The sequence below is a fragment of the Palaemon carinicauda genome, chromosome 22, assembly GCF_036898095.1.
Source record: "Palaemon carinicauda isolate YSFRI2023 chromosome 22, ASM3689809v2, whole genome shotgun sequence".
In the NCBI taxonomy this organism is placed as follows: Eukaryota; Metazoa; Arthropoda; class Malacostraca; order Decapoda; family Palaemonidae; genus Palaemon; species Palaemon carinicauda.
In genome coordinates this window covers 112,161,036-112,183,338 of record NC_090746.1, presented here as the reverse complement: position 1 = coordinate 112,183,338, position 22,303 = coordinate 112,161,036, and the positions used below count along the sequence as shown (strand labels likewise).

Here is a 22,303-nt window from a genome sequence, read left to right as displayed (position 1 = left end):
TTACTCCCAGGTACACTTTTGCACTGCTTGGCCTCTCAGGCCTCAGTGCCAGACTATATAGCTCAAATTCATCTAAAATTGGTCTTGATTATGTTATGAAATAATATACTCTAACTGGACATGCTACTAATAAAGTCCTTTTGAACTTTATATACATATCAACTTCTCTTTATTAGAATTTTTTTATCTTGATTTTACAAGCATTCTCAATATCATTATTTTTTATTTTTTTCAGAACAATCCAGGTTTGATCCCAAGAATATGTGAAGCTCTTTTCTCTAGTATGGCAGAGGGCAGGGAAGCTGGAACAACTTACAAGTAAGTCACATTTATCTAATTAGCTAAGTGTAGTTAATTATTAAGTGCAGTTAATTATGACATTTAATACATGATGATTACACAGGTTTTACCCATTATATTAAGAGGAGGCAGAGGATCTACATTACTTCAAGAAGAATGAGTTCCCAAGAATGGTAGGAAGAGCCAATTCAACCATTGCTATTTTCTTTACATGTATTGCTCTGATTAAGAATATATTTTACTGGCCTTATAGTCATTTATTTTAGGTGTCCATCAAGGATCACTGCTGAACCCTTTACTTTTTATGCAAGTAATGAAAGAAGCTATAAAGGAATGCAGGAAAGGGACCCACAGGGAACATGGTGTGTTAAGCACAAAATCTGAGTTAAATGTTGAAATTTTTAAAAGGTGGAACACTGGAATAATAAGAGAAATGAAAATCATCATAAATAAAATAAAGCTAATGCTGATTGTCCTGCTCAATGGGGCAATGTCACTGTTCCTTGCCTCTGCCATTCATGAGTGGCCTTTAAACCTTTAAACTTTAACCACTCCCCTTAAGTCCTAAGTTGAAGGTCAAAAGTGAATAATTGTTGTTAGGAAAGTAATAACTTTTAATGGTTATCCCACCTCCACCTCCCACCTCTTTATTTTGAAGATCTGAGGTCTGTATAGAGAGGAAACAGTTTATTTTAAAAATTTGTTATGTTGTGAAAAATGGTCTTTCCTAGCTCTTTTTTTATGCAATTGTCCAGGTGCTCTTTTTGTTTCCTTTTTAACTGAGGAATTAAGTATAAGAAAAATTAAGAGGTTTGGATATAAGAAGAAAAATTATTTTATAACTTTTTGTCAAGTTCGAACTTGCAACAAATGTTTTTATGTTGAATGTGGTGATGCAAGTCTCTTCATAGTTTATATATTACAGGTATATTTCAACATCATCACTGAGCTTAGAATATTTATAGTATTTATCCATTACTTTTTATGAATAGTACTTACCTGGCAGTTATATATATATAGCTGATATCTCTAAACCGGCAGAATTTTTCAAAACGAGGCAACCGCCTTGTGGTGGTTGGGAGGTAGGTGGTAACACCCGTCACAGGGTGGTCCAAGGAATCATTCCCATGTCTAAGACTTCAGTTCATCTCTGCCGGCTGGATCGAAAACATCGTTGGTCCACCATTGAGAGTTTTTCGAATCATTTTCCCTTCTTCGCTTTTTTGGACTTCGTTTGGTGAAGTACACTGATTTAGGGTTTTGGCAATCGTGATTTATTATTATTATTTACTTTGTTTATCATGAGTGATAACTTAATTTTCGTGTTTGTGCGAGTGATGTATGCAACATAAGGTTACCGAAAGTGTCGGTTGAACCTCACAGTTTGTATGCAGAGGTTTTGTTTGTGCACTATATTTTAGTTGCGAAGTTTTTAATCCTGATGACGGAAATGCGTTCAGGCAACTCTATGACGTCACAGTCGTGTGATGTAATCTTCATGTATGTCTTGCAATTCTCTTTATTTGTTTTATGCAAAGAATGGGAGGAATTCCACTTATATAAGTTTTTTAACTTTTAATGTAGAATTTTAAAGAAATGTTTGTCCATTTGGTGTTCGTTCTTTAAATCATCGATCTAATTTCATAAATTAAATAGAACTAGCGTATGGTTAATTTGCGCTGTTACTCGTTACTATCGGTGCAGTCCCAACATGCCTTGGTAGCGTTCTTTTCTATATGGGAATTAAAGTGTTGGCTATTATTCTCCAACAACAACTAATTTATATGGAAATTCTAGTTTTAGTAGCTTTTTCATTTATATGTTCCTATTGTTTACATTTATATATATAGATACGTTATTGCTATATCTGTTCTTTTTATCATTACAACTCGCTTGTTTTGGAATTCCCTTTGAATTAATTGTGGATTACATTTGTTTTCCCTTTTTTCTGTTCATTTTAATCTTTAACGTATAACTTTCCCGGCGTTTGTATGTAACTGCCGGGTAGGTATTTATGACATTTAGTTTTACCGGTGGTTATATGTAACTACCGGGTGAGTGTCTTCAACATCTATTTTTATTCTCAACTCTTGCCCTTTTTTGTTTTGTTCTTGTTGATGTCGGCTACCCCCCAAAATTGGGGGAGGTGCCTTTAGTATATGTATGTATATTCTATAAAAATATTTTGTTACAGTTTATATAGCAAGTACTAGAGACGATTTTGCTTTCTCATTCAAGCCCGTGGCAGAAGAATAAGTTCTCTCACAACGGGCAGGACTAATTATGGTTTTTTGTGTAAGAGTTTAATAGTGCAAGTTTTCAGTGCTAAGTTAGGCATTGGATTCTTTCAGCACAGGGACGTTGTTTTCCTAGCCTTAGACCTCTTCCAAGCTCCCCGGCCCATGGGAGAAGGAACGTCGATCGGCGAAAGGAAACGAGAGGCGTTAGCTCACGAGCAAACGCCCTCGCGAGCGTTCCTGTTAACATTCCCAGAATGCTCGCCCTTGCCATGGTAAAGCAAAGAGCGTTGAACGTTAAGATTCTTACACTGCTTTTAGAATTTTGCATTGCATCACTTTTGATTTTAATGGCAATTCTTAAGTCATAGATATTCTCTGCTAATATCAATGCTTACAAACCATCATTGACTCGGTTTTTGTCCCAGAGCGCCAGTCGGCCTTATGAACCCTCTGGTCGGAACCGAACGCGCCGAGCGGCATAGTGAATATCATTTTGCCTTAACGCTCGGCGCTAAGTCTTTCAAGACAGGAATGCAGCCTCGTCTTTCAGGACGAATGCTGCCTCGTCTTTCAGGACGAATGCTGCCTCATCTTTCAGGACGAATGCTGCCTCGTCTTTCAGGACGAATGCAGCCTCGTCTTTCAGGACGAATGCTGCCTCGTCTTTCAGGACGAATGCTGCCTCGTCTTTCAGGACGAATGCTGCCTCGTCTTTCAGGACTAATGCAGCCTCGTCTTGCAGAGCGAATGCTGCCTCGTCTGTCAGGACGAATGCAGCCTCGTTTTTCAGGGCGAATGCTGCCTCGTCTTTCAGGACGAATGCAGCCTCGTCTTTTAGAGCAAATGCAGCCTCGTCTTTCAGGGCGAATGCTGCCTCGTCTTTCAGGACTAATGCAGCCTCGTCTTGCAGAGCGAATGCTGCCTCGTCTGTCAGGACGAATGCAGCCTCGTTTTTCAGGGCGAATGCTGCCTCGTCTTTCAGGACGAATGCAGCCTCGTCTTTTAGAGCAAATGCAGCCTCGTCTTTCAGGGCGAATGCTGCCTCGTCTTTCAGGGCGAATGCTGCCTCGTCTTTCAGGGCGAATGCTGCCTCGTCTTTCAGGACGAATGCTGCCTCGTCTTTCAGGACTAATGCAGCCTCGTCTTTCAGGGCGAATGCTGCCTCGTCTTTCAGGACGAATGCAGCCTCGTCTTTCAGGACGGATGCAGCCTCGTCTTTCAGGACGAATGCAGCCTCGTCTTTCAGGGTGAATGCTGCCTCGTCTTTTAGGACGAATGCAGCCTCGTCTTTCAGGGCGAATGCAGCCTCGTCTTTCAGGGCGAATGCTGCCTCGTCTTTCAGGACTAATGCAGCCTCGTCTTTCAAAGTGAATGCAGCCTCGTCTTTCAGGACGAATGCAGCCTCGTCTTTCAGGGCGAATGCTGCCTCGTCTTTCAGGGCGAATGCTGCCTCGTCTTTCAGGACGAATGCAGCCTCGTCTTTCAGGACGAATGCAGCCTCGTCTTTCAGGGCTAATGCAGCCTCGTCTTTCAGGACTAATGCTGCCTCGTCTTTCAGGACTAATGCAGCCTCGTCTTTCAGGACGAGTGCAGCCTCGTCTTTCGGGGCGAGTGCAGCCTCGTCTTTCGGGGCGAGTGCAGCCTCGTCTTTCGGGGCGAGTGCAGCCTCGTCTTTCGGGGCGAGTGCAGCCTCGTCTTTCGGGGCGAGTGCAGCCTCGTCTTTCGGGGCGAGTGCAGCCTCGTCTTTCGGGGCGAGTGCAGCCTCGTCTTTCGGGGCGAGTGCAGCCTCGTCTTTCGGGGCGAGTGCAGCCTCGTCTTTCGGGGCGAGTGCAGCCTCGTCTTTCGGGGCGAGTGCAGCCTCGTCTTTCGGGGCGAGTGCAGCCTCGTCTTTCGGGGCGAGTGCAGCCTCGTCTTTCGGGACGAGGGCAGCCTCGTCTTTCGGGACGTGGGCAGCCTCGTCTTTCGGGACGAGGGCAGCCTCGTCTTTCGGGACGAGGGCAGCCTCGTCTTTCAGGATGATAGGACGATCGCCGCCTTGTCCTTTCAGGGCGACGCCAAGTCTTATAAGCTCTGTCAAGGATGACTTTAGTGATCACTTTTCTCCTGTGGAATTGTTTGAGGTTAACAGAAGGAGAGGATCCTAAGTTCTGTTGCTCCATGTTCCCCACCCTCTGAGTTTTCACGTGGTCATTAATGGAGCTTTAAGAATATATTAATTTTTGTTTCTTAAAACAGAAACCTTTGATGACTAACAACAGTAGGATCCAGACTTTGCTACTTCTGGCGAGCCTGGGAGAGAGGAGCAGACCTTTGGTCCGTGTTTTTTCTGGGATGGATGCGAAATCTTTTTCCTAGTGAATCCTCCTTTGTTAGTTACTCCGATAAGACTTTTCTGCCTAACCGACTTTGCAACTTCAATGTCTCTCTTTTGGGAGAGGGAGTCTTTTGTCCGGTCCTGGACGTAAATGCTCTTTACGCCTTCGTCCAGAAGTCAAAGTCCTCCACGGAGACATCAAAATCTTTGGAGAAGAGGGGAGCAGACCTTTGGTCAGTACTTCTTCTGAAGGAGGATTACTTTTTCCTTTTATAGGGAAACCTCCTTTAGTTTTTAGCTACAACGGTTCTCTCTCCCAGTTCTAGAGAGGAGTCTAAGTGGCAGGCTATGCAATCAAACTTTATCTGGGGTTTGTTTATAAGGAAGAATGGGTCAGTTTCGGGCGTGTGTTTTGATCTCAGCTCCGCCCCTCTCATGTTCACGTAACTTTTGCTTTATGTAGCGGAATGCTGCTCTCTGGAGAAATCAGAGCGTCCCTGTATCTTGATTTTTAGATAATGTTGAGCCTATCGAATAATTAGGTCTTCCTGTCAGCAAGAAGAGTCTCTTCTGACACCAGGACGCTCAGCACCTTGTCTTTTAGAACGTTCAGCGTCTTGCTCCGTTAACCTCTCGGCTCCACGTCTTACAGGACTTTTGGCATCATGTCTTACAGGACTTTCGGCGCCACATCTTACGGGACGATCGGCGCCTCGTCTTTCAGGACGCTCGATGTCAAAGTTCTAGCATGGGGCATGACTTTGAACATGAGAATCTAGGACTTCGTGATGACACTAGTCGAATCGTGTGTCAAGATCAAGGACGCCTTCGTTTTGATTTCTTGGATCTAGAAAGGAGGTTTGTTCTAGGGCAAGAATCATCGGGATAAACATGCTCAGCAGGAAGAGACTTGTTTTTCCCTCAGAATGGTCTCTCAACCCGCAAGTCTGTCAGTCTCTGGATGTTGTGGGGCAGACCTGTATCAGACCTTTTTGCCTCCAACTGGAAGAAGAGGACCCCCTACTGCTGCTCCCTAGTCCCGGATGAGGAAGTTCTGGCAGTGGACTCCTTCCTGATGGATTGGACAGGGGTGGACATGTTTGCGTTGCCCCCGTTCGAGATCATCAATCTGGTCTTCAGGAAATTCGCTCTCCTCGATTCGGGGCGAATGATCATAGCGGCTCCATTCTGGCCTGCTAGGGAATGGTTTTCGGAAGTGATGGGCATGTTGATGGACTTCCCAAGAAGACTTCGGCAAGTCCAGATCTTCTCAAACAGCCCCACTTCGAGAGGTATCATCTTACCCCCCCTTGCTCTCAACTGACTTCCTTCAGACTGACTAGAAGCTTGTCAGATCTCGAGGCTTTTCGGCACAAGCGACGTAATCTATCGCCAGAGAAAGGAGGATCTCTTCACAAAGAGTCTACCGATCTAGGTGGGAGACCTTTAGAGCTTGGTGCAGGCTGCACAGGTTTCCTCATCCACTACCTTTCTGAGCCAGATTGCAGACTTCTTCTTGTACCTCAGACAGGATGCTAAGCTGGCTGTATCTACCATCAATGGATACAGCAGTATGCTCTCCGCCATCTTTAGGCATAGAGGCCTAGAGTTGTCCCAAAATTAAGGTTTGCAGGACCTCATTGGGTCTTTTCAGACGACGTAATAGGTACTCTTAAACCTGGATGTGGTGTTTTAAGTTTCTGTGCTCCAAGAAATTTGAACCTATCTCGCTAGCCTCTCTTCGGGTTGTAGCAAGAAAACCCTCTCCCTTATGACTCTAGCGAATGCCAAGAGGTCAGCGAAGTCCAGGCGATTGGGAAGAGGGTGAACTTCAATTAGGATAGGGCAGTTTGTGGCTTAAGGTTCATCTTTCTCGTAAAGAGCGAGAACGCTTCGTAACCCTGTCCTACGACGTTTGATGTCATTAACCTCACGAACCTAGTGGGTCGAGAGAAGGAAAGACTCCTCTGCCCAGTTAGGTCCCTCAAGTTTTTTTTTTTTTTTTTTTGGCTCACACTATGAACGTGAGCTGTGCATCCAACTTGTTTTGGTGTTCAGTGAAAGGTCTGCCAAAACCCGTCTAAGTATGTTTTGTCCTTTTTCCTGAGGGAAAAAATTAGGGAAGCCCACCTCTTTTGTGAGGAGGAACACTTCGCCCTGTTGAAATTACGGGCTCACGAAGTGAGAGCCATTGCTACCTCTCTGGCATATCAGGAATATATGTTAGTTAGGCTATTCATGGATGCTATTTTCTGGAGGAGCAACTCTGTCTTCGCTTCTCATTAACTTAGAGAGGTGAGAGTAGACTTTGGCAAGTGCTATACCTTGGGCCTATACATAGCTGCGGTTTCTGTGTTAGGCAAAGGAGTTAATAACCCCACTCAACCTTGGTTTATATGCATGTATGAGGGCTTGTGTTTTTATGATGGTCTGTGGACTTCGTCTTGTGGTGCGGTTCCCTCAGTCTAGATACATAGTTTATGTCTTTGTTGCAGGGTTAGGTGGTTAGTTTGAGTAAGGTTGCAGTTTTTATTATATGGGGCGAAGGTAGTTTCTGAAGTCTAGTCAAGTTGTTGGTCTTATCCCTTTGACAGACTCGATTGAGTTTTTTGCAGCTTTGCAGGCTTACTCCTGGATAACTCCTAAGGGAAAGCCACTCTAAAGGCTGTACCTTTGAATCAGCTACCTTAGCAGGCAAGGAATCAAGGTGTTTTTATCTCCTACAACTCTTTTGTTGTTTCCCCAACGATGTTTACTGTCTGTTTCCCTCCTCCAAATGTGTGAATCAGCTATATATATATAACTGCCAGGTAAGTACTATTCATAAAAATGGAGTTTTTATGATAAAACAAAGTTTTATGAATACTTACCTGGCAGTTATATATATATTCTAAGGCCCACCCACCTCCCCTCAGGAGACAAGTCGGGCATAGATGAACTGAAGTCTTAGACATGGGAATGATTCCTTGGACCACCCTGTGACGGGTGTTACCACCTACCTCCCAACCACCACAAGGCGGTTGCCTCGTTTTGAAAAATTCTGCCGGTTTAGAGATATCAGCTATATATATATAACTGCCAGGTAAGTATTCATAAAACTTTGTTTTATCATAAAAACTCCATTTTTATATACTGTACTGTATACTGTACTGTAGTTTATTAATTTTCTTTCCTCAATGCTGTTTTCCATTTTGAAGCCCTAGGGATTCTAGTATCCTGCTTTTCCAATTAGGGTTATAATTTATCTAGAAATAATGATATTGATGATAATTTGAACTTTTCAGGGTAGAGGTTAGCTATCTAGAAATCTACAATGAACGAGTTAAGGACCTCTTGAGGCATGGTGCGCATAATGATACTCACAGCCTAAGGGTGAGAGAACATCCAAAGCTGGGTCCATATGTACAGGATCTCTCAACACACTTAGTACATCATTACCCAGACATTCAGGTAGAGTAAATCCTTCAATTTATATTTGTTTAAAGTGCAAATATGGTCAACAATACATATTACATAATTTTGAACTTTAAGTAAAAGTAAAAAGCAATCGATATGACATAATTTTGAACTTTAAGTAAAAGTAAAAAGCAATCGATATGCTGTGAAAAGGGATGACTGGAAAAGACTGATTAAAATTTGTGGTATTGATTTAACTTTTTATTAGAATATCTTCTTCTGGAGTAGTTTTGTATGTCAGTGAGAGTAGTTCACTTCTATTTGCGAGTGTGTTAGTTGTGGTGTCTTCTTCTGGAGTATCTTTGTATGTCAATGAGAGTAGTGAGGGTGTTTTGTTTTTCATGTTTAGATGAAGGTTTATTCAAGAGGATAGGATATTAGTTTTGACTTTGGAGACAAGACTTCTAGTGCAACGAGCCACTCCGTGGGTTACCAACATTCATCAGATGTTGCTTTGATGAGTAAAAGGTGTTGCCTCTTGAAACGAAGAAGAGGAAATTTTTAGTTTTGTGTATTAATATTGATATGTCAAGCTTGAAGAAGGAAAGGAATATAATCATCAGGTGAGTATGAAAATAAAAATGTTTATTATGATAATAAAATTTTTGTGAAATAAAGCAAAGAGTATCACTATTATTTTACCAATTAAAAGGTCCCTTGTTAGATAAATAACTTTTAAAAAACTTAGTTATATCTTTTAATTATATTGGTTTGAGTTATTAAAAATAGAGATCAGTGTTTTGTATGAACTTGTGCACAAAATGTACAGTGCGATACGTAATTTTCAATATCCGTAAATCCAAGCCTTTCAATCTACAAATACCTTTCTTCTTGCTCTTCTAGTTAGCAGAATTCTCCAGGTAAAGCATAAAATAAATAGTGCAATAGTCGCAGCAGTTGGAAGACATGTAATTGATGGGCGCACAAAATATGACATTGCATCTCTTTTAACCCTTTAACCCCCAGGCTATTTGGAAATTTCCAACCCTTAACCCCCAGGGGGTTATTTTTTTCCCAGCACATTTTGCAGTATATTTTTTTTTAAATTGCTCTAACAGCCTTAATTTTTGTCATAGAGAGGTCAGGTTGGCCTCATTCTCTTGGAAAATGCCTGAATTTTTTCAAAAAATTATCAAAAATATGAAAAAAAAAATTTTTATAGCATTTTTTTGCAAGGACGTACCGGTACGTCCATGGGGGTAAAGGGATGGGTTTTGTGAAACGTACCAGTACGTCCTTTGGGGGTAAAAGGGTTAAGTATTAAAACTCAGGAAACAAAATAAGTTTCTACTTATTGGTTAAAGAATTATTGTAAGTTGACTGCTTCATATCTTTTTGTAAATATTGCAGGAACTAATGAAAAGAGGTAACTCCCATCGAACTACTGCTAGCACCCACATGAATGATACCAGCTCCAGAAGCCATGCAATATTTACTGTTACATTTATTCAAGCTAAACTTCTGTCAGACACACCTTTGGAAACTCGTTCTAAGATTCACTTGGTCGATTTAGCTGGAAGGTAAGTTCTTAGACCAGTACTGAAGGGATTAAGATTCCTTATACTGTGCTTTTTTCTGTTACCATTGCATTTTCAGGAATTGTAGAAACAGGTTCAAATGAATTATGATTAGCCAAATTCTGTATGTTGTTGCTATATATTTTTGTTTACATTTAATTTAGATGCATTAATGTTAGTAGTACAGATATCCAAACTCAAAATAATATTTTACAGCAATAAGAATTGTGCAGATATTCATGTTGAGATTAGGAAAGTTTCAGTGATATAAATATTTTCCAAAACCATAATGCTTGTCCAGAAACAGTAGGCAAAGGTAGTGGATCTTGAGTTGAATTCCCATGTAGAATTTGCAAAAATGGTAAATTGTCTCCCTACTGTTGCCAGCATCACACAAGAAAAGAAATTAGATTTATAACACTCCTCATAAGTATGATGTTTTCATTGTTACTTGTAAGACGTAAACAACATGACAGGATCATCTTTATATTCATCTCTCCAAATTTTACTTTATGATTGACTGAAATAGCTAATTTGTTTGTGTATTAGCACAACAGTTAATTGTCTTTTGAATATCAGAAAATTTCTTTTCTGCTTACTACTTGGTATTGACAAGGGAGTATGTTGACTTTGCCTATATAACTCTCGTAAGACATTTTAGATTTGTAGTACAATTGTTATCGTATAACCTTCTCCAGATATGATATGGTTGAAATATTCTACTCTAGGGAATTTGCTGAATTTGTACTTAAAAGGCTAATAATTCTAGTACATATTCTAGTTAAAAGTATATCTTTACTTGTCTGCAAATATGTGGCACAAGTTATATTTTTAAAGTTTTTCAATACATTGCTTTGGTTTCTCGATAGTTGTATGCCTCAAAGAAAGTGAAGAATTGTTTTGTTTACACCACAGTGAGAGAGCAGATGCAACAGGAGCAACAGGACAAAGGTTGAAAGAGGGTGCTCATATCAACAAGTCCTTAGTTACCCTTGGTTCAGTCATCAGTGCACTTGCTGAGCAAGCAGCAAAAACAGCAGGAAAATCTGTCTTCATCCCTTACAGAGACTCTGTCCTTACATGGCTACTAAAAGATTCTCTGGGTGGAAATTCAAAAACTATCATGATAGCAAGTAAGTACTCATGTTGGATTTCAGTCGATTTATTCAGTCAGATCCCAAACCTAATTTTGGTCACTTTACTATTTAGAAATTGTTTCTATAGTTTATTTTATTACTGCATCTAAGATTTACAGTATCAGTATTGATCTCCTTGTACTGACTAAATGTTTACATGTGAACTGGCAAAAAAAATTTCGTTTTTGGAATATCTGCTCAGTACAGATATCATCAAGTGATAGAAATAATGATACTCAGTGAGCCATTAAGTAGGTTGCATCCTGTTACATGGTAATTATGTAGTTTAAATATGGTTCCATCTGTGCTCCTTATAAGGACACTGATGATGATAGTACAGTAAAAGTCCTTTTAACCACCACCAAATACATTTGGGGTTAATTCAAACTCTCATCTTCTTTTTTTATTTCTCAACCAATTTTTTTTATTTAAAAACCATTTGGAAGATAATTTTATACACAAAACGTTGTACATTGGAAAGTCTTTTCGTTTTTAATTTTTTGTGTGTGTAAAGTTATTACATATTTTTAAATGACAAAAATTGGTCTAAAGTAAGTAGCAGTAATTTTTCTTCAACAATTTCATATTTTGAGAAATCGGGCTTCAAAGTGTTTTTGTAGAGTGATTGAATAGAATAGTTTGTATAACTATGGACTTTTATCAGGGATTTTCCTCACCACTGAGAATTACATGGATATAATCACCATATTTCAGGGCTATTTACTAATCAGTGGTGAGCCTCTTCCTGTAAATGAAAAAATATTGTACCACATACAAATATGTATATACTACATTTACCAAATGTGGACTCATGAGCAAGACTGGCTCACATAATACTTTCGTGTCTGTCTATTTTGCTAAGCAAGTTTTATGATTGTGGTCTATTCAGGTATTGTCTCGGACACTTTTTACATCTTTCAGCATAATCATAACGTGAAAATTGTAAATATATAAACAAGCAGACAAAGAAATAAGAATATACCTAAGAGACATGCAGAAAATATTTGTTTATGAATACAAAGCATTATACGAGAAAACTGATAATCTGTTCCTCAAAAAATTATAGAAAAAGGGGAGTTTACTTTATATGTGGTACTTAAATGAATAGCTTTTCCTGGAATATTTGAAGCAAAAGTAAGTAAATAGGTACCCAGGGCAGTAAAGGGTAGCTTACGTTACAGAACGAGCTTGTTTCAATGTATAAATAAGGACTTTATATTCTTGGCACCTACGAGGGGAAATTGGATAGGAGAGTTCCCATCAACGAGGTCCCTCAGCTAAGTAATAATGTCAGGCATCTAGCTTCTTCTTAAGAGTTTTTTCTCTTATTGGTGAGTGTCTGACTTGTTAACTCATGATTTAGTTGTTTGCTTTGTTGTAGATTATGTCCATTATGTCTCACGGTTCAACTCCGTTTTTGCTTTTGCATTAGTCCTTGAGATCACACAACATTAGCCCCAATATAGGGGTTTGACAAGGGATAGGCTTATTCTTGGGAAGGTGTTGTGTGGTCTTCAAGATCATCACTCCTCTCTAGCTTTGTATAGGGAAGGGGAACATTTGAATCCCACTTCGGGTATGGAAGGTGGCAGCTGGGCACAAGATAGCGCACCGTTAGAATTGTCTCCAGTATTAGTATTGGTTTTCGATGATGACATCATCGGCTGCCAGATAATTTTCAGCATTGGAGGTGCTGTGATGGGGTTCAATGGAGCCTGAACCTATGGTTCTCCTTTATGCATCCTGGGTCTGTGGCTTGCACGTTGATACCATGGCCCTAGAGCAGGGGAGTCAATATTTCTTTGGTATTTTTATATCATATTGGATATCCTGTTCTACCATTTTGCAGGAAAATCCTTGGGCATTACTTAAAACCAAAATAGTTTTTTTTTCAATATTAAACTTACCCGATAATCATGTAGCTGTCAACTCCGTTGCCCGACAGAATTCTATGGAGGGATACGCCAGCTATCACAATACTAGAAGGGGGTGTACTTACCAGCGCCACCTGTGGCCAGGTACTATAGTACTTCTTGTTGACACCTCCTCAATTTTTCCTCTGTCGTGCTTCCGGCAAGATGTTCTGGGATACGCTTATGATCTTGGAGTATTTTCACGGCTTTTGGTGAAGTATTTCTCTCAGATTTCGGCTGTCGCTTTACTGGAAAACTTCTATATTAGCTTAGATAGCTATTATTTAGTCCTGATTAACGGTTAACGATCTTTTGCTTGATTTTGAAACCCCACTTGGCTAACTCTTTTGATTCAAGATGTCTGACATTTCACAAGCCCCCACCCATAGACGATGTAGGTCTTGTAATAGGCGTATTCCGAAGGCCTCGGTAGATCCTCACACCGCTTGTTCTGACTGTAGGGAAAGGCCCTGTCAGTTAGAAGATCGATGTGAGGAATGCGCCGGACTTTCGGAACTTGATTTTGTCCGTCTTCTTAAGTATTCAACCAAGTTAGAGAGAGAGAGAGTTAGGAGGAGTTCTTCTCACTCTTCACTTTTTTCCTCACCTCATGATCCCCTACCTTTTCCTACCCCTGTAGTGGCTACCCCCGAACCTACTATTTGCCCTCAGCCTGATATGTCTGTTGTTTTGCGTGCCATTCAGGCCTTAGGTGACAAAGTAGAGTCAGTGGTTAGTGATCATAAGTCTCTTATGGCCGAAGTCAAGGAACTTAAGGTCAAGAGTGCAGTGGGTGGTATTAGTGCCAGTGCTGTGACGAGTGCTAGTGTCAGTGCAGTGCCAAGTGCTAGTGTCAGTGTCAGTGTGGTGCGTGAGGATACTTCTGTGCGTGCCAGTCGTCCTCCCAGTCCGGGACCTCTTGCAAGCTCCCAAGCCCAGGGGAGAAGCAATGTCGAAGGGCAAAAGGGTTCGGCAGGCCTTGATCGGCGCACATAAGTATCCTCGGTGGTTGCGGGCGTGTCTTCCAGAGACCGTCACTCCCACCTGCAGACGATTGAGCCCGTCTTTTACTCGTCTGTTGATCAATTGTCAGGGAAGAAACGCTGGACTCAGGTCTCAAGACCACTCAAACGCAGAGTCCAGACCTCAAGAACTCAACCGGGCTGCAGTCATTGGATCAGCTCTGACTCGCCGCAGTCATCAGTTGAATGCACTCCTCCTAAGAGGAGTAAGGTTCTGCCGCAACAGATCTCTGCTGTTAAGGCTTTACCTCAGCAGACCTTAGTGTCTGCCGACCCCAAGTTGACTCTACTGCAGTCCATGCAGTCACAACTTGCGGTCTTGATGCGTGAGTGTCAGGCTGAGAAGGTTACACCTCCTCCTGCGATCGCTCCGCCTGACCGCAGTACTGCCTGCCAGGCGTACGATGTTGAGGCTCCTCAGGATACCTTACCACGTTCTGAGTTTACTGTTTCCAGTGGTGTGCAGCTCCCTCCGCCTTCCTTAAGGCAACCTCAGCAATGGGAACAGGAAGCTTATACCTTACTTCCTCCGCTTCCACTTGCAGTTCCACCAGTGAGGCAACACTCTCTTGAGGTACAACAACCTCTCCCATCCATGAGTCAGTCTCCTCAGCTCTCGCTGCAGCGAGCTCAACCCTCCTCAAGGCAAGCACCTCAACACCTTAGCCTTGCGCCTCAGGAACCTCAACTCGCGAGACAATTACTGCGTTCTGCGCAGCCACTACCTCATCGCTCACAGCTCACACCTCAGGAACCTCAACTCGTTCCTCAGGAACTTGTTACTGCGCATCCGCCAACCACTCAGCAAGCGCAACCCTTGAGTTCAGACACTCATGCCAGGAGTCAGCCTACTCCACCCATGCGCCTACCTTCTGCTACTTCTTTTGATCAGCCTTTGCAGACTGAGCCTCAGGTGTTCCCTCAACAGAGTCTTGAGGAAGAAACCACAAATATTGTTGTTCCAGCTCGTGCTGACTCTGCTGTTCAGCATACCTTACCGATCTCTTCGCTACACTCTGGTGATGAGGTGTCTGATGATGAGGCTGCACACCTGGATCCCTCATCAGACGTGGATGAATCCAAGTCTTCTCCACCTTCTATTGACTTTCGTAAGGTCTTGGCTCTTTTTAGGGAGGTATACCCAGACCACTTTGTCTCTGCTATCCCCCGCTCTCCGCCATCTGAGTTTTCGCTGGGCATGCAGCCAGCTAAGTCTACTTATACTAAGCTCGTCTTAGCAAGGTCCTCTAAGAGAGCGTTAAGGATTTTAGGGGAGTGGTTGCAGTCTAAGCAACAACTTGGAAAGACTTCGTTCATGTTTCCTCCGACTAAGCTCACTTCTAAAGCGGGCGTTTGGTATGCCACAGGAGAGGAACCAGGCTTGGGAGTACCTGCCTCTGCCCAGGCTGACTTCTCAAGTCTGGTAGACTCTCCTCGTAGAACAGCAATGAGGCGCTCTAAGGTTTGCTGGACCTTCTCAGACCTTGATCACTTCCTGAAGGGTGTTTTTAGAGCATTTGAGATGTTCAACTTCCTAGACTGGTGCCTGGGGGCCCTCAGCAAGAAGACCTCCCCTGCGGACAAGGATTCTGCCATGCTCTTAATGTCCTGCATGGATAAGGCCATTAGAGATGGATCTGGCGAGCTTGCTTCGATGTTTGTGTCAGGGGTTCTTAAGAAAAGGGAGCAGCTTTGTACCTTCCTTTCCTCCAGCATCACACCTTGTCAAAGGTCTCAACTCCTTTTCGCTCCGCTCTCGAAGTTCCTTTTTCCCGAAGAGCTTGTTAAGGACTTGTCTGCTGCCCTGATACAAAAGGACACACATGATCTTGTGGCCTCATCGGCTCGTAAGACTAAGGTTCCTACCTCAGTCCCCAGGACTTATCGCACCCCAGTGGCTGATACTCCTGCTACGAGGTTCATACCGCCCTTTCGTGGTAGAGCCCCCAGCCGAGGAAGCTCCCGTCCAGACTCTTCCAGGAGCAAGTCTAGGAAAAGTTCCAAGGCTTCTAAAGGAAAAAACTGACTCTCCGCATCTCCAGACAGCAGTAGGAGCCAGACTCAAGATCTTCTGGCAAGCCTGGGAAAAGAGAGGTGCAGACGCCCAGTCTGTCAGTTGGCTGAGGGAGGGTTACAGGATTCCATTCTGCCGCAAACCCCCTCTGACCACATCTCCCATCAACCTCTCTCCCAACTACAAAGAAGAGGACAAGAGGCTAGCGTTGCACCAGGAGGTGTCGCTCCTTGTACAGAAGAAGGCAGTGGTTATAGTCCGGGACCATCAATCCCCGGGCTTCTACAACCGTCTCTTTCTGGTGGCCAAGAAGACAGGAGGTTGGAGACCGGTGCTGGACGTCAGCGCGCTCAATGCGTATGTCACCAAGCAGACGTTCACGATGGAGACGACGAAGTCGGTCCTAGCAGCGGTCAGGCAGGAGGACTGGATGGTCTCGTTGGACCTGAAAGATGCCTACTTTCACGTTCCTATTCATCCAGACTCCCAACCTTTCCTGAGATTCGTTTTTGGAAAGGTTGTCTACCAATTCCAAGCCCTGTGTTTTGGCCTAAGCACAGCTCCTATGGTGTTTACGCATCTGATGAGGAATATAGCAAAATTCCTCCACTTATCGGACATCAGAGCCTCCCTTTACTTAGACGACTGGCTGTTGAGAGCCTCCACGAGTCGTCGCTGTCTGGAGAGTCTCAACTGGACTTTGGACTTAATCAAAGAACTGGGTCTGTTAGTCAACATAGAAAAGTCTCAGCTCATTCCCTCCCAATCCATTGTGTACCTGGGAATGGAGATTCGGAGTCAGGATTTTCGGGCTTTTCCATCGGCCCCAAGGATAAGCCAAGCCCTAGATTGCATCATGAGCATGCTGAAGAGGAGCAGTTGCTCGGTGAGACAGTGGATGAGTCTCACAGGGACCCTTTCATCGCTGGCCCTGTTCGTCGAGCTAGGGAGACTCCACCTCCGCTCTCTTCAATTCCATCTTGCAGCTCATTGGGACAAGGGTTTGACTCTCGAAGCAGTCTCTATCCCAGTCACCAAAGAGATGAAGACCACTCTCTTGTGGTGGAAGACCAATCTCCTTCTCAGGGAGGGCCTATCGTTGGCTATTCAGACCCCCAATCTTCATCTCTTCTCAGATGCATCGGACTCGGGCTGGGGTGCGACCTTGAACGGACAGGAATGCTCGGGAACGTGGAACGAGGAACAGGGAACGCTCCACATCAACTGCAAGGAGCTACTAGCAGTTCATTTAGCCCTGCTGAACTTCAAGTCCCTCCTGCTAGGCAAGGTGGTGGAGGTGAACTCAGACAACACCACAGCCTTGGCTTACATCTCCAAGCAAGGAGGGACCCATTCGAGGAGCCTATACGAGATCGCAAGGGACCTCCTCATTTGGTCAAGAAGTCAAAACCTCACTTTAGTCACGAGGTTCATTCAGGGCAACATGAACGTCTCAGCAGATCGCCTAAGCAGAAGGGATCAGGTCATTCCCACGGAATGGACCCTCCACAAGAGTGTGTGCAACAGACTTTGGACCTTGTGGGGTCAGCCTACCATAGATCTGTTTGCCACCTCCATGACCAAGAGACTTCCGCTGTACTGTTCCCCAGTTCCAGACCCAGCAGCAGTTCATGTGGATGCTTTTCTGCTGAACTGGTCCCATCTCGACCTTTACGCATTTCCACCGTTCAAGATAATAAACAAAGTCCTTCAGAAGTTCATCTCGCACGAAGGGACACGGCTGACGCTGGTTGCTCCCCTTTGGCCTGCAAGAGAATGGTTCACAGAGGTACAGTACTTCAATGGCTAGTCGACGTCCCCAGGACTCTCCCTCTAAGAGTGGACCTTCTACGTCAACCTCACGTAGACAGGTTGCACCCAAACCTCCACGCTCTTCGGCTGACTGCCTTCAGACTGTCGAAAGATTCGCTAGAGCTAGAGGCTTTTCGAAGGAGGCAGCCAGCGCGATTGCCAGAGCAAGAAGGGTTTCCACTCGTAGAGTCTACCAATCTAAGTGGGAAGTCTTCCGGAGCTGGTGTAGAGCCAATGCAGTATCCTCTACCAATACCTCTGTGACCCAAATAGCTGACTTCCTATTACATCTTAGGAATGAGAGATCCCTTTCAGCCCCTACGATTAAAGGGTACAGGAGTATGTTGGCTTCAGTTCTCCGCCACAGAGGTTTGGACCTTTCTTCCAACAAGGACCTTCAAGACATCCTTAAGTCTTTTGAGACTTCTAAAGAGCGTCGTCTACCCACTCCAGGCTGGAACCTAGACGTAGTCTTAAGGTTCCTTATGTCACCTAGGTTCGAACCTCTCCAGTCAGCTTCCTTCAAGGACCTTACCCTCAAGACACTTTTTCTCGTTTGCCTTGCAACAGCTAAGAGAGTCAGTGAGGTTCATGCCTTCAGCAAGAACATTGGTTTCACGACCGAATCTGCAACATGTTCTTTTCAGCTCGGATTCTTAGCTAAGAATGAACTTCCTTCGCGTCCTTGGCCTAGATCGTTTGAAATACCTAGCCTCTCCAACATGGTAGGTAACGAGCTAGAGAGAGTTCTTTGCCCTGTCAGAGCTCTCAAGTATTATCTTAATAGGTCTAAACCTATTCGAGGACAGTCAGAAGCCTTATGGTGTGCCATCAAGAAACCTTCGAGGCCCATGTCCAAGAACGGGGTTTCGTATTATATAAGGCTTCTGATTAGAGAAGCCCATTCTCACTTAAAGGAGGAAGACCTTGCGTTGCTGAAGGTAAGGACCCACGAAGTAAGAGCCGTAGCTACTTCGATGGCCTTTAATAAAAACCGTTCTCTGCAGAGCATAATGGATGCAACCTATTGGAGGAGCAAGTCAGTGTTTGCATCATTTTATCTTAAAGATGTCCAGTCTCTTTACGAGAACTGCTACACCCTGGGACCATTCGTAGCAGCGAGTGCAGTAGTAGGTGAGGGCTCAGCCACTACATTCCCTTAATCCCATAACCTTTTTTAACCTTTCTCTTGAATGCTTTTATTGTTGTTTTTATGGTTGTTACGGTAGGCTAAGAAGCCTTCCGCATCCTTTTGATTTGGCGGGTGGTCAATTCATTCTTGAGAAGCGCCTGGGTTAGAGGTTGTGTAGAGGTCCTTTAGTAGGGGTTGCAGCCCTATATACTTTAGCACCTTTGAGTTGATTCAGCCTCCAAGAGGAACGCTGCGCTCAGTAAGGAAGACGAACTTAAAAAAGAGGCAGAGTAACGGTTCAAGTCGACTTCCTTACCAGGTACTTATTATTTCATTGTTATTTGAGATAACTGTTATATGAAATATGGGATACTTAGCTATCCTTTAATCTTGTACACTGGTTTTCACCCACCCCCCTGGGTGTGAATCAGCTACATGATTATCGGGTAAGTTTAATATTGAAAAATGTTATTTTTATTAGTAAAATTTTTGAATATACTTACCCGATAATCATGATTTAATTGACCCTCCCTTCCTCCCCATAGAGAACCAGTGGACCGAGGAAAAATTGAGGAGGTGTCAACAAGAAGTACTATAGTACCTGGCCACAGGTGGCGCTGGTAAGTACACCCCCTTCTAGTATTGTGATAGCTGGCGTATCCCTCCATAGAATTCTGTCGGGCAACGGAGTTGACAGCTACATGATTATCGGGTAAGTATATTCAAAAATTTATTTTACTAATAAAAATAACATTTTTCTACTTCAAAACCTGCTTTATAATTATTTCCCTCTATCCATTTGTATTAGGACCTGGTCACCATTTACAATTCCAGATGTGTTTTCATGCCTGAAAATCGAATGCTAGAATATGACCTAACTTAACTAAGGATACTGTGTAATTAACTACTGAGGAGGCGGTGCCTCCCTGCAACCCCTAGAACTGTGTGTCATTTTAATCTAGTTATCTTAACTTATTGTTTGAAGGTGTGAATCAAGGTTATCCATTATAGTCCAATTGTCTTAGTATTAGTAGAGGAAGCGATTAATAAAAGGGCATGAAAGAACTGTATAAAGATTAAAAAGATACAGTAGAGTTGGAAAGTCATGGGACTTGATAAAGGAACTGGTTGGTTATTTAGATAATTGCAATAGCAGCCTAGTTCTAATGATAAGAGAAAATAGGAAAGTTAACCCTTTTACCCCCAGGCTATTTGGAAATTTCCAACCCTTAACCCCCAGGGGGTTATTTTTTTCTCAGCACATTTTGCAGTATGTTTTTTTTAAATTGCTCTAACAGCCTTAATTTTTGTCATAGAGAGGTCAGGTTGGTCTCATTCTCTTGGAAAATGCCTGAATATTCTCAAAAAATTATCAAAAATATGAAAAAAAAAAAATTATAGCATTTTTTTTGCAAGGACGTACCGGTACGTCCATGGGGGTAAAGGGATGGCTTTTGTGAAACGTACCAGTACGTCCTTTTGGGGGTAAAAGGGTTAAACAGTATTTTTTTTTTTTTTTTTTGAGAAATGTTCATTAACAAAAAAGTTACATATAGAAAATTAATTTGAAAAGACAGTGTCTAGAGGTTATACAGTATACTGCATCTGTCATGTCATTTATAAAGACAATTAGTGAACATGTTTTGATTTCCAGTATATTCTAATCTCTTATTTCGAGTAATTAAACCACTGAATATTCTCTAGATTTGCATGCTGTTACTATGATGGATTGATTTTTATTTCCATGTAATGAACCTCAAGGAATACAATATCATTTTTTTCTCTTAAAGCTATATCTCCAGCAGACGTCAACTATGGTGAAACTTTGAGCACTTTAAGATATGCCAACCGAGCAAAGAATATTATCAATAAGCCAACCATTAATGAAGATCCTAATGTAAAATTGATAAGAGAACTGAGAGAGGAGATCCTCAATCTCAAATCCATGCTGAAGGATTCTGGGATGGTGGAGCCCAACGTAAGTAAACATAAGTACAGTATTCCTGGTTTGAATCTAAAATGTAACTAATTTAAAGATTCATTCTCTCTCTCTCTCTCTCTCTCTCTCTCTCTCTCTCTCTCTCTCTCTCTCTCTCTCTCTCTCTCTCTCTCTCTCTCTCTCATTTAAACATATGTTACTTTTTATTTGTACAGTAGTGGTAAAGTACTTTATTTTGATAAAGTATTTTAGATAGACATTCTTTTGTGAGAGGGGAAAATTAAGGTACGTATTTTAATACTAAATAGATATGAATACAATAAATCACAGTAATTGTATGACAAGGCAGTAAATAATGTATACAGTACTGTATTGTGATTGAAGACTAAAAGCAAAGTACTGTACCTTTGATTGGTCACCACACAAGACAGACTGTAAGGAATAAAACACACTGGCTTGTATAGTGAGGTAGTGTTATTGTAGAATTTTGAATAATGTGGTAGTAGATTTATCTCCTGAATATAATAAAGAGCAACGTGTCTGGCCATATATATATATAAATATAATTCTTTCCTGTCACGCTCAGGGGCATTGCCAGGTGTATAACTACTCAATCTCTTTCCGTGCCTTGGGTATTGGGAAAAGGGAGTAGTCATGCTCTGGCGAGAGCTGGTACTATGAGGTATGCTCGGAAATCACAATCTCCCATAAATTGTCCAAACTGCTTGGTTATAGTTAGGAAAGGGAGAGGGGGTGGAAAGGTTGATTCAGTGTTTGTATTTCTATTTAAATGTTTAGCTGTCCTTTTTAATGGCTCGACTACACTAGTAGCATAGGGATGGTTAGAAAATTGGTAAATAAAGTCTGTTTTAGCTAGGACCAATAAGATTTTTTTTTATTTATTCCCAAAATGATCCATCCGTAGTAAATCTTTCTTATTCTGTATTTTCGTGTCATTTCAGGCAAACAGTGAGAAAGGAAGTATCATGGCAACACTGACTCAGAAGCAAGCTAAAGAAAAGGAGCTCACTGATCAGTGGACAGAGAAGTGGAGTGAAACCCACACTATTCTTCAAGAACAAAAAACACTGGGGTTAAGGAAAGCTGGTATGCATTATATTATTTTATTCTTTCTTATTATATTCCCTTCCTCGTTGTACCATCAAACACTTAAGATATTCATAAATAATACCGGTACTTCATGTTTGATTGTCTTGTGAAAGAAAAATTCTCGTTTACTATTGAAATAGTTTTGTTAACCCTTTTACCCCCAAAGGACGTACTGGTATGTTTCACAAAACTCATCCTTTTACCCCCATGGACGTACCGGTACGTCCTTGCAAAAAACTGCTATTTACATTTTGTTTTGCATATTTTTGATAATTTTTTTTGAGAAACTTCAGGCATTTTCCAAGAGAATGAGACCAACCTGACCTCTCTATGACGAAAATTAAGGCTGTTAGAGCAATTTAAAAAAAATATACTGCAAAATGTGCTTGAAAAAAAAT

At 42.3% G+C, this 22,303-nt stretch overlaps 1 protein-coding gene across 1 annotated transcript in view; it reads left to right on the top strand.

Annotated features, from left to right (window-relative positions):
- The window catches only part of Klp98A (kinesin-like protein 98A), a 100,512-nt gene that overhangs the window by 38,692 nt on the left and 39,517 nt on the right, over positions 1 to 22,303 (top strand). Inside the window, exons 5-10 of the mRNA XM_068346637.1 lie at positions 236 to 318; positions 8,139 to 8,304; positions 9,661 to 9,830; positions 10,743 to 10,960; positions 20,647 to 20,834; positions 21,758 to 21,902. Coding sequence (XP_068202738.1) covers positions 236 to 318; positions 8,139 to 8,304; positions 9,661 to 9,830; positions 10,743 to 10,960; positions 20,647 to 20,834; positions 21,758 to 21,902 — 970 coding nt within the window. The remainder of the gene's footprint in view (positions 1 to 235; positions 319 to 8,138; positions 8,305 to 9,660; positions 9,831 to 10,742; positions 10,961 to 20,646; positions 20,835 to 21,757; positions 21,903 to 22,303) is intronic.